General features: G+C 26.5%; 2 protein-coding genes across 13 annotated transcripts in view; both read left to right on the forward strand.

Annotated features, from left to right (window-relative positions):
* LOC108751048 (peptidyl-prolyl cis-trans isomerase A2-like) overlaps positions 1-1,033 on the forward strand; it is a 6,159-nt gene extending 5,126 nt beyond the window's left edge. The window contains exons 4-5 of one of the 2 annotated variants that reach the window (XM_018490987.1): positions 75-214; positions 1,001-1,033. In XM_018490987.1, the coding sequence (XP_018346489.1) occupies positions 75-214; positions 1,001-1,004 (144 nt within the window). In that variant the 3' untranslated portion in view covers positions 1,005-1,033. Of the gene's footprint in view, positions 1-74; positions 215-724; positions 822-1,000 lie in introns of those variants that run through there. The other variant, XM_018490986.1, reaches the window with a different exon arrangement.
* A 1,907-nt stretch (positions 1,034-2,940) lies between these two features.
* The window catches only part of LOC108751112 (piezo-type mechanosensitive ion channel component), a 28,479-nt gene continuing 18,348 nt past the window's right edge, over positions 2,941-13,071 (forward strand). For 10 of the 11 annotated variants that reach the window (XM_018491099.1, XM_018491101.1, XM_018491106.1 and 7 more), the window contains exons 1-5: positions 2,941-3,017; positions 7,771-7,863; positions 11,697-11,912; positions 12,133-12,368; positions 12,565-12,996. In XM_018491099.1, the coding sequence (XP_018346601.1) occupies positions 7,800-7,863; positions 11,697-11,912; positions 12,133-12,368; positions 12,565-12,996 (948 nt within the window). In that variant the 5' untranslated portion in view covers positions 2,941-3,017; positions 7,771-7,799. Of the gene's footprint in view, positions 3,018-7,770; positions 7,864-11,696; positions 11,913-12,132; positions 12,369-12,564; positions 12,997-13,071 lie in introns of those variants that run through there. The other variant, XM_018491098.1, reaches the window with a different exon arrangement.

Consider the following 13,071-nt stretch of genomic DNA (forward strand, 5'->3'; position numbering starts at 1 on the left):
TAAATTTCTTAATACATTTTAAGTTAATATATTCAACACATTTAATTGTTAATTTTTAATAATTCTTCCCGCAGGTGGTTAGCGGTGAAGCTGTAGTTTTTAAGATCGAACAGACCAAAACGGATAGCGATGACATTCCATTAGTACCTGTAATAATCTATGACAGTGGAATTCTTCCAACGGAGCCATTTACTATATCAGATAACCCTTACGAGTAATTTAACATTATTGATGCGACTTTAATATTGTTAATTATTTGTTTCCTTTCCCTGACTCTTCCAAAGTTTAATTGAGTTATTGCACTCCCTTTTATTAATTAAAGACTGTATGTTGATAATATTACAATATATTTGCACCTTCAAATTGAGAGACGTAATTGTTACAACAATCATTAATTAGTTGAGTAACATTATTAGATATATAAAGTTATAAATATAGATATTTTTATATGCTGTATTTTATATGCTTTGATAGCTTTATGGGCTTGAAGCTCCTCAAACTTGCAATTTATGTTACTTTTTAGAATAATATATTTATATACTTGATTGTTTTATGCTATGAAAAAAATGAACTTTAAAATGTTGATACTCTCAGAAGGTAGATTTAAATTTATTTTTTAATATATCCATTTTCTTTATGTTTACTTTTATCTAGAAATAATTTTTTATTGACACAATTAAATTTATAAATCATTAATGCAATATTAAAATATGCATATTTGCAGTGTATGGGCGTGGATTAAGGCGACCTGCGTGCCGTTGGGATTTAGCTTCTCGATACTTGCAATCTTTCATTATATGATGAAACAATTGGATGTCTAAGTGATAATCTTGATATGAAAGACTGATTTAAAAAATAAATTCATCTTTATTGGATCTAAAAATTTAATATTTATTTATATGTAAAATTGTGTATAATTGCACATTATTTATGTATCATTTTTATAAAAGAGTTACTCGTATACAGCTAATACAACGGAATATGGTTTACTTCTTATAAGATAACATGCACGAGAAGAAGGGAACATCAGGCGCCATCTCTGTAAAGCTTAAGACATTGTTGAAACTGTTATGTAGACATAACTGCTATGTAGAAATATTTTTAAAAATTATTTCATTTACTTTATAATAAAATACAAAACAGAATCATATAAGGTAACAGGATCCTATATATTGTTTTTTAATGACAGTTTACATCAAAATATTTGAACTTTGAATCAGACAAGGTGTTTCTTACAGATTTTTGGATGCTAAAAAATAAGTTTTACCAGCATGGTAAAAAAGGTTTTTGGAATAATTAAGGTTTAATGAATTGTCGTATTTTCAGAGCATTTTAATTCTATTTTTCTCAAAAACTTGATGCGATAGAGCTTGTGTTCTAATTTACGGATTCAGCGGATTTAACATAAAAACTACGAGAATCAATTTTTTTTTCTAAACCGCAAAAATCGTGCTGTATAATCTTTACAAATAATTTAATATTATCGGTGCAAATATTATTAATTTGGTTCTTTTTCTTACTCTTCCACAGCTTAATTGAATTGTTGCGCTTCCTTCTATTAATCATGAACTGTATTTGATACATTTGTACAATAATCTTGTAAACTGAGAGAGATAATTGTCACAACAATAATTAATTAGTTGAATTTTTTATTAACATATAAAGTTATATAAAGCTATAAATATTTTTATACTCTTTGGCTTCACTTGATACTGCAAATGCTTTGCAGCATTTTTTGGTTAATTAATAAATAAAATTCTTTCTTTTAATTGGTAATTGTATTTTTTTTTACGTGCTCTATCTATTTGTTGTATGTTTGTCTTTATCTAATCAAATAATCTTTTAGCCACAGCTGAATTTATAATTCATTAATGCAATATCAAAATATGCATATTTGCAATGGGCGTGGATTAATGCGACCTGAATACCGTTGGGATTTAACTTCGATATTCCATTACATGATGAAACAGTTGAATATCTAAGTAATAATCTCGATATGAAGAACTAACTTAAAATAATGAATTTATGCATTTACTTAATCTAAAGATTTTATACATGGAATTGTATAATTATACACTACTTATACATATATCATTTTTATATAAGAGAGTTTTATATATACACAGCAGCGCCTACAAAGCGCTTAGAAATTTAAGCGCTGTGTCTTATTTAGAGCTGATAGGTCGGTAGTATGGTTTGTTTCGTAGATATGAAGAAAGGAATATCAGACGCCATCTCTGTGAAGATCATGACATTATTATTTAAAAATTACTTAATTTATTTTGTAATAATTTAATAAAATGCAAAAGTGAATAGTATATGTAACATTATATTGTCTATGAATTTTATATTATCATAGTATAATTTGCAAACATATAACAATTATAAAATACATATAACGATTTCTTTATCGTCATTATATGATAATATACATATTATACATTAAATATATATAAGAAGAGAAAAAAAGCAACAAAAAATGTTTTTTTTTAATTAATAATTTAATAATTTTATAACAATTAGTTATTGAACGGCGACAAAGAGAGAATCATATTAGTATAAGATAGTGCCGATGACGCATACAGTTATCGCGCATGCACACTAGGCTTTGCTGTACACGAGCTGTAAATGCGGATATCGGAGTCAGCCTTGGCGTCTAAACGACCAAACCAGTCGGTGGCAAACCGGCGTCGACCAGACCTCGGTGGTCGGCTGAAGTCGGTTGTAGTCGTACGTAAGAGAGGATTGAGGGCCGGTCGATGCTCCGTTAATTTTATAATAGATGACACGTAGACATAAACAACGTTGTCATTTATAAAGTCATAAAGAATACACAGTAGTTGAGTACATTTGTGATCACTATTGGTGATGGTGTGACGTGTTGCTTTCGTGATTGCTGAAAAGCGTGCCGGAAAGTGCATGTTGCTCTCTTCGAAGTTCGATTGGTCCGAAGACAGCTGGGAGAAAGTTCTTGAAGGGGGATGCTCCGAAACAGTGTATAAGTGTGCTCGTATAAGGTACGCTCTATTTTCTACTACAATGATTTACTAAATCGAGGCGAATGCGGAAATAATAATGGAATGTTTAGAAATTTTTGCTTCATTATTTGTTGATTTTTGACGTCATGAAGCAGATCTTTATGATAAAGACAGAGAAATGCTTGAAAGGCATCGTGAGTGTGCTTTGATTTAGAAACTGTAAAAAGATTTTTTTTTTAATTAATGGACGTATAACATGTCAAGAAAGAAAAATGACAAATTGCATATTTTAAACAAAATAATTTGCTTTAGACTTGGGGAAGAGGGGAGGGAATTTCCTTTTATAATCATAGATAAGGTTTCCCTGTTTATTAACAAGGTTTCTTTAATGATTGCAAATTGAATTTAAAATTACAATAGAATTACAAATAGAATCAAGTAAATAAATGTATATTAGCAGATTTAATTTTGCTCCGAATATAATAAATGGAATTTAGTTAATAAATTTGTGTTAATAAGAGTACGTGAAATTATTTAATAAAAAAAATTATATAAAATATTACATCAAAAAAATTTATTATAAAGTTAGCAATATACTCATTGTAGGTGTAAAATTGCGTTATCGTATAATATCAGCGTTGTCGACAACAATTATTGTAAACGGAAGTATGAGCTATTGTGTTATTGCCAAGGACGGCAGTCCATGATGCTGTGTTGACTCAGATCCATCCACAAATGCAAAAATAACTTTATGAATAACTTTATGAATAAAATTTCTACGAAATTTTTCTTACAATTTTGTGATTAAGATTTTGTCATATAATGTAGCCAGATTTTTTATATCTACACTTATTTATTTTTAAAAGTAAACAAAAAGTCTCTAAATAAACTATATAAAATAAGTAAAGATAAATGAAAAAATTTTTAAATTTATGTAATAATAAAGTTATTAAAATATTTAAAAAATATTAACAAAGTTTAATACATTCGCGATTGCAGTATTATTTATGATAAAATTATCTATAATAAAATTATCTATAATAAATAATGCTTATTATGTTTACAGAATTATTATAAATATTATATCAATTCAAAGATTCTTATACAAAAATGAAAAAGTTTAGAATATGGATGTACTTTACTTTTGTTTTACAATTGGTATTATCTACCGGATTATCACACAAATGTATAAGACCTCTCAAGCATATATGTGCAATCATACTTTCTGAAAGATAAGAAAAAATACAAAAAGATTTGAAACTGTATTTATTTCATAGTCTTACTAAACATATGAATATATCAAATCTCTTACTAAATATGTTAAATGTTACTAAATAATATTAAAGTAATATATTTATAATTTTATTTTACTAGTTATTTAATAATAAATGTACGAACGTAATTTTACCTTTTAATTGCTGCAAAGTTATGTAATTTATTCTTATTTTATTTAAAGTTGCAAAGTGATGCAATTTAATGCAACAATATTAAAATACCATAACTATCAATTGGATTTAGTCTACAACTGTGCATGTCATAGAAGACAAATAGTCAATAATGAATTAATAAATGTTTGTTTGCAGTCCTGAAAATCTATTTTATCGTCTTTAAAATATTTTTTTCAAATTTCTTTAAAAATTTATACGATAAGAGAATCTAGAGATGGCAAATTTGTAACTTTATACAGTGAGTGCAAAAAATATTTGTACAAGAAAATTTTTTATAAAAAAAGCTTTATTTGTATAAAATAAACTTAATTAGCAATTTTATATAATGAATACATTTTGTTTTTACATAAACAAAGGAGCTTTACATGTATCTCTAATTTTAGAAGCATATAAATATTTGAATGTCCAAACAATACAATTTTTAATTTTTGCTTATATTTATTTAGAATTTTTCTATAATTAATACACATCTTTTTGGTATATATAATTTAAGAAGCTATAATTTATTTTATTCTTTATAAATAAATTGTTAATTCAGCAAAAAATGATCATTAATTAGATGTCAAATCGAGATGTTAGTATCGAAATCATCGTATCAATATCGAATATTCAACATCAATGAGTTATTTCTCGCTGGATAACGGTTACTTTTAAAAATAAGTTTATTAAAAAAATATTTTAAATAAAATTGTGTCGAGAAGGGCTAAAATATTTTCTTTGAACGAATACTTTTTGTACTCCTTGTATGCATTTTACGAGCTAAATAAGAGTTTTAGACATAAAGATAATCTACCGCAATTATCAAAAACATAGAAATCCAGTGTAATGTTTATACTGCACTTTATTCTTTGAATGTGCAAACTCATGATTAATTTCTCGTATGGTGCGATACCTATCTTTACACGGAACATAATGACTCGGCACGCAACTTGTACATTTCATATATTATTTCGTATTTCGAAATTATTTATTAACAATTCAATCAAAACATAATTTTCTGTATTAAGAATTAACAACAAAATAAATGTCAAAAAGGATTGTAATATAAATTTAAATATGTGTAACAATGAATAAATCTAGATACATGTGACAAGTTTACATCTTCTGTATTACGTACGCTATTACATTCCAACGTACATTTATTTAGCATTGATTAAAAATAATTCTTCTTATTAGATCACAGACTTTGATCAATTGTCAAACAGAGACAATAATTCGTGATATATATTTGATGATGATAGATGACGTTTTCTTTAACATGGCAATTCATTATATTATTTAGTTATTTAATTAATTACAATTTGTTTTATATGTAATAATTTATGCTGTTGTAAAATTATGTTTAAATGATCCTTTATTACTGCACAAATGATAATGTATCATATTAAATACTATAATAAATATGTATTTTAATAGAATTATTATTTCATTATTATAATATACAAAAAAAACATATACAACATTAGTTATATAATTTTTTAGATATTTCAAGTTTAGAAATAGTATACCATTCATAACATTTTAATAAATCTATACGTATACGTTTATCTAATTAGCATACTTCGAATACTTACGATTCAAGCAAACAATCGAGTTAAATGGCTAATTAAAATACGACACACGTGACACATGTGCAAACTACGCGTAACATTCAATAAGTATTACGTTTACATACGATATTAAACGTTCTTAAGACAAAGTGTTTTTAAAATATATACTTTACAGAAATGTATAAAGATATTATTAATAGTGGCTTCAATCTAAGGCTGAAATTATCTTGATAAAAATATTGTTATATTTGTACATACATGAATCATGTTGCACGGTATATATACTGTTGTCAATCACGATATTATTTATCATGGAAACATGACTCCGCCTAACTTGTCTCTTCTTCCATGTGCAATATAATAAGTAAAGCCATTAGTCGCACCTTATATGTTATCTCTATTGACAATAATCGATATGATATACTTTTTTTCTTTCATAAAAAAAATTAGAAAATATCTTAAGTTTATTTTTCGATAAATTATATCTTGTGTAGTGTTGTTATTAATTTTTTCTTTTATAAGTAATACATTAATATTATGAAAATTAGATAAAATAAATATATTATAATATTTTATATTTTCTCGAAAAAAAAACTCAATATAAATGTAATTTTCTTTATAAATTATTATTATTGAAATAGTTATTCAATGGAGCGATATAGGTATGCTGCATTGCAAGACTGGAGAATGTTTTCTTTTTAATTTTTGAAAAATTATTCAGAAATTAAAAATTAATTAATATCTGTATAGTATTCATTAATTTTACCTTCAAAATATTTTTTAAATAACACACAAGAATTAAATTACGTATATGATCCAATCAAAAGCAATTATCGTTGCTTTTAATTACTGTATTCATTCATGTCTTCTTTCTCCATTTTTTTTTTACGTGTTACGTCATAAAGACTACTGACGGATTGTATAGAATAAAGCGAAGTTGATTGATATTGCCCATAGTGAAATAATATAGTCACGCAACATCATGCTTTTTCCCTCTTTCTGCCGCGTACACCATTCGCGTTCACATCTTCATATGATAAAAGCGTAACCGGCGCACCTCTCAGCGATGTCGTCCCTATGTAATTGGCCCGTAATTAAGGTGGGCGCGCCTCTTTTTGCTGAATCTTCTCATGACCAAAAACATACTCGCTCTCGTTCCCAGAATTGCTTAATGACAAGTCATTTCGGGAACCATTCCATGCTAACTACTTAATCGCGTCCTGTTACGAAATAACTGATAAATCGTTTTTTTTTTTTACAATAAAATGACTGTGAAATACGATGAAGTTCAGTGTTACTTAACGATATATAGATGTCGCATATGGGAATTTTATGCTACGAATGAAGAACTTAGGACGGTATTCATAGTCCGTTTTTATTTTAAGACTATCTTAAGTAATATTTTAAGATGCTAATACGACTCTCTTATTAGTTCATGACATCTTAAAACTATACTTAAGACAATCTTAATATCTGAATACAAAATCTGACTATGAATATCAGCCTTAGAAACTTCAAATGCAGTTCATAACTGCGACTGCTTGTGGAACATGTCATGTGGAACACGGTGATGAAAACCGGTTTATAAGAAAATTTTTCTGGTCTGAAAGGGTCAACGCAATCCTAAAATTAAGGGCATAGCGCACACTTTAATATTACGTTTTTCAGCGAAATAAAGTTAAAGGTGTTTAGAATTACGACAACGCTTTTTTGTCGATGCCAAACAGCAATCATAGAGAAATTTAAAAAGTACTTTTAGATATACACAGCCGATCATCTCGTTCTTTGTTTCAGGGTGAAAAGACATCCAGACAGTTTCAGGCATGACGAAGTACTGGCTGAATGTGGCCTTTCTCAGGGTCGTTCTACCAGTCATCTTAGCCGGATGTGAGTACCATTCACATAACTCCTTCTCTGTTCTGTTTCTTTTTACATATATTTTATAATAAATAAATGGTTTATGAGCGTGTATAACTTTAAAATAGGAGCGCGAAAAGATAAATATAAAAAATTGTTATGAGATTAATTCAATCTTGTAATCATTGTATTTATTATTTATATTAGCTATATCAATTGGTTTGATCATTTATTTTTGCAAAAAAAAGTATAATTATAATTATATCAAATATTATTATAGTAAAATTTTCATTTAAAAATTAAAATTTTTTTGTTACTATGTTGTGTCTGACGTTTATTAAAGAAAACTTGTCGCGAAACTGTAAAGAAATTAAAACTAAATGCGAGTATTCACAAAGATTAGTTGTTTAGTGAAATATTTGTTATAATCATTGTCATAATAAAATAATAAGTGATGATATCATACCTATAAAAATCAGAATTTATAATAAATTAACTTTAGTTTATTGATCGTCAATTATAAAGCAACAAAACAAAAAATATGAAATACCGATTTATCATCATTTATAACAGAATGACGCTAGAAATAAGCAAGAATCGCACATCGAAAGAATCTGAATTGATTGCTTACACTTTGCATAATCATATTCAATATTATGCTAATAGATAGCAGAGAAAATATCAATATCTTCTCCATAATATATAACTTCCTCTGATAATTACGTGTTTACTATTTATGTTTTGCACATCATTTTATTTTTTTTATTTTTTATATACTTGATATTAACAGATCTCTTAATATGTAACTTTTTTTAATGATTACACGATTACTATTTATACTTTGCATATTATTTTATTTTATTCTTTGTTATATTTTAAATATCTATCAATTTTTGATAAACATTTATACATTAATCAAAATATACGTCTTTATTTAAAAATTTATTTTTAAAAAGATTTTAATTAATCTTTTATTTTATTCACAAATAGAAAAGGTAATTTTTATTTTATTTCTGTAACAAATAGAAAAGAATAAATCTATCAGAAATGTACATGATAAACTTATAATAAGTTCAATCCTAACATAAAATACTTTAATACTTATATTGTCTTAATAATTACATAATGATTATACACATAAATTTTTAAGATTCATACTATACATCAAGTAGATTAATTATATGTACGTTTCGTATTGATCCGTCCATTATCGGGCGAAGAGTAATGGCGTCATTGTTTATCAGTGTGTTATCAAATCACCACATGTTAGATCACTAAGTAGCAATACATTACCGTTATTGTCTCTTTTTATATTTTCTATTGTTGAATAATAAATTTTGCGAAGAAAAGTCCAATTAACTGTAAATCTTATTAATTATTACCAATTATCCTACTTTTTTACGAAACACTTTATGCAATACATTTTATTTATCCAAAAAAAAAAGAAAACAGCAAAATGGATTGTTCGAAAAATATATAAATTATAGTATATAGTAAATTAATAATGTATATAGTAAATTAATTTAAATAGATAAATTTTTCTAAACATTTAAAATAATTTAATGTTAATGTATATACTTATAATTCTGTAATCGTTACAATAAGAAAATAATTAAAATAAATAGTTATGTCTTTGCAATGTAAAATATGTAAAAACACAAAAAATAAATAGAACAGAAATGTATTTCTGTAAAATCCACATAGACATGGATATACGTATTCAAGTTGCTCGGAGAATATTCTAAAATTAGGAAGCAGGTGCTTGAACTCGTATCGGAGGAGAGCAAAATTTCTTAGCTTTGTTTAAATAAACATTCGACTTCAACATATTAAACTATACAAACGTACAAAATGAGATTTAAGTGTTCTATAATTATAAAAAATAAGATATTTATATTCTACATAAGCTTGTTGAAATAAATTTTTTTTTAAATATAAAGATAATGTGTTCAATTTATTGCAAAATTTTTATTATTCTTTGAAGAAGAATACAGACAATAAATAATAATGTCAAACTTGCAATAGTATAATAATTTAGTCTGAAATATACAAAAACACTATATTATGGTTTTTATATATTATATCTTTCTATAAATAAATAATTTTAGTTAAATTTTACTTTTTACATAAATATTTAATGTATTATAATGTAATAAAATTAATATATTTAGACATTACTTATTTTAAATGCGAAGTATTTAATATTTATATAAATCAAATTACGTATGTGTAAAAAGGTTGAAATTTCGCAAATATAATAATTAACTTCTCTGCGTGATTTTGTATTCATAAAAGTTGTATAAAAAAATATTTCAAAAACATTAATGAATATTTTATGCGTGCGATTTCTCTATTTTCGGACCCATATACAGTTTCGTGATGAGAAACCTTCCAGGCTTGAATTATTGACTTTGAAAAAGAAATGTGTGATAGTAGAAACATGATATGACTGTGAATAATTTTTTTTTTGCTACGATTATTACTGTACATGTAGACCGTCCAATTTTTAAACGCAAATAATTAATGCTTTAATGCTTCCGAAATTTATTTCGAGAATTTCGTTAATATTGTTGCTATAAGATAGAAGATAATCAATCTATAAGTACAGTCCATGTAAGTTCTTAAATTAATTATTGATCTATAAAACAAACGTGAATACTAAATTAATATTTAATTGAACATAATTTGCCAAAAATATGATAATATTAGAAATTATAACAGTTATAAATTAAATATTATTACAGAGGAAGAAAAAAGAGTATATTACATTAATATGTATATAAAAATATTTATTTAAAAAAAGATAATTGTTAAAATAATTAACAGAATCGTGCACGTTTGTGACGAACTTTATTTGGCAGCGACACAATGTAGTTATTTATGTGTGTCGTGCAAATATAACACGTGCCGTGAATAGGATGACTAAGCTGGTATATAGAGGGGAATTAAAAATGATACTATATTCTAGTATCGACATTTTAAAAGTTCAAATAATATAAATTCTAGTATATTATAAGATATCAAAATTAGCAGGTAAATAGACAGGTACGTTAGTTTATAAAGTAACGTTCGTGTAACATTCCGTAACGTGAAAGTAATTATCGTCGACAGACTAATCTCCTGATTCGCATTAATTATTATAGCATATATGCATATTAACTTATATACCAGATGTTTATTTAATAACATCTTCGTTAATGCATATTTTAGAAACTTTTCTGATATTTTTTATCATATATCAATATAAATATTAAACATATTTACAAGAAACAAAATATTAGAATATCGAATATTATATAATAAACTTTTAAATTGAGAAAGTTTTTTAGAATGTTATGATTAGAATAAATGGAACAATAATAAAAAGCAAAGGTTTTGATGAAATAACTAGAGGGGTTAAAATGTCATTTTCTAAGAATGTCCCGTTATAAATGACCTTTTCACAAACGTAGAAATAACTATTATCGCAGGTTCATATACTTTATGTACTGTTACACATTTCATCAAGGAAAGGTTCCTTAGATAAAACTCTTAAAACGAAAGTAGAATAAACCACTTTATGAGCAAAATAAGTAACTGGCTCAGTGTAATTTCTAACAAAAGCTCCATAAACTCTAATATTTTTGTTGAATAAAAAGTTTATTATCATTATTCTTATAATAAAAACATAATTGGCATTTTATATATCTTCTATACTTTTTCTTATATTTTTCAGATTTAATATCTAAATTTCTTTTAGAAGTCTTAAAATTTCTATAATTCTTTATAGAGGAGCTAAAAGTCTACTAAGATATTGAAATAAATAGTTATATTGAAATAAAAACGAGCTACAAACGTCATAAAAATGAATTTTAATTTTATAGGTACGATATGGCGACCAACGGGATTGTCGATTGTTTACCTGGGATTAATGCTTTATTCTCCGATGGTCCCAATACCGACGCACAAAACCATGATAGGCCACACGGGAATATACTTAAAGACTTGTATTTGCCTAGCATTTCTTGTAGTCATAGCTCAGATCACCTTTCACATTGTCCTTTTGTCACTACCACCGTATGGATACTTTTTACAAAACTGTAAGCAACACTCTGACCTAAATATTACATTTCCTTTATAAAAGTTGGAGATTATATTCTTAAAAATACCATACCCTTACATAATATTTTCGAACATGATAATATTTGATTAAATATAATATAGGATATAAAACAAAATTTAAAAGAATATTTGAAAACCATAGAATTTTTAATTAGAAATTATTTTCACCTTAAACACAAGTAAATAATATATTTTTAGGCGAATTTTTGGAGAAGCTCTTCAGACACATAGGCTTTGTCAGATTAGATAACGCATCTGTATGGGAAGTATTTTACTGGTTGGCGCCGGAATTTATAGTTTTACCTACCGTACTTGTTGTATATTTTATATGTCGTGTCCTTACGCAAAGACGTGCTAGCGTTGAAGAGGATGAAACTGCTCTTCATCAGGAAAATAATTTGCAACGAAATAAAACAGAGGATAGTTCCACAAAGGTAATTATATTTTCGTATTGTTTGGCATAAAATAAAAATTTCTGCAATATTTAATATAAATATACATAAAATGTCATTTATGACAAAATCATTCACAATCTACGGTTTAAATTCACTCTAATATGAATTACGTATCCGAGTATTTTACGCAAAAATTGATATCTTATCAAAGATAATTTTCACGTTTACAATTTAGATAATTAATTTCCTGGGAAGCATCGGTATCTATGTTGTATTGGTGTCATTATGCTGTGTCGCGGCCTTGAAGCCATCGATAGAAGCGGCTTTCTACTTCCTGGTGTTTCTCGGCGCTGCTACATGCTGGGCATGCAACAAAGAACTGCGAAAGGGATTTTCCGTGATTTGCAGGATCATCATGGTCATCGTGATTGTTCACATCGTTATATTACTCGCCTACCAGAACGAATGGTTGCAAGAAATTATTCCTGTATCTAGTACCTGGTCGCGTTACTTGGCTCTGGCTGCAGTTTATCATACCAATTGTAGCGATCCGAGAAATGTGGAATATACAGATAATGCCGATTGGTTGATTTACGGATACGCTTTGAGATTATTCTGGCTCTACTACATCCTCGCATTGCAGTCGCAATTTCTCAGTAGAAAACCGGTGAGTTCAAATATTTAATAATTAATGTAAACAATAATATATAAAAATTTAAAAATTATAAATTTATATAATTAA

This window comes from Trachymyrmex septentrionalis, unplaced genomic scaffold (assembly GCF_001594115.1).
Source record: "Trachymyrmex septentrionalis isolate Tsep2-gDNA-1 unplaced genomic scaffold, Tsep1.0 scaffold40, whole genome shotgun sequence".
NCBI lineage: Eukaryota > Metazoa > Arthropoda > Insecta > Hymenoptera > Formicidae > Trachymyrmex > Trachymyrmex septentrionalis.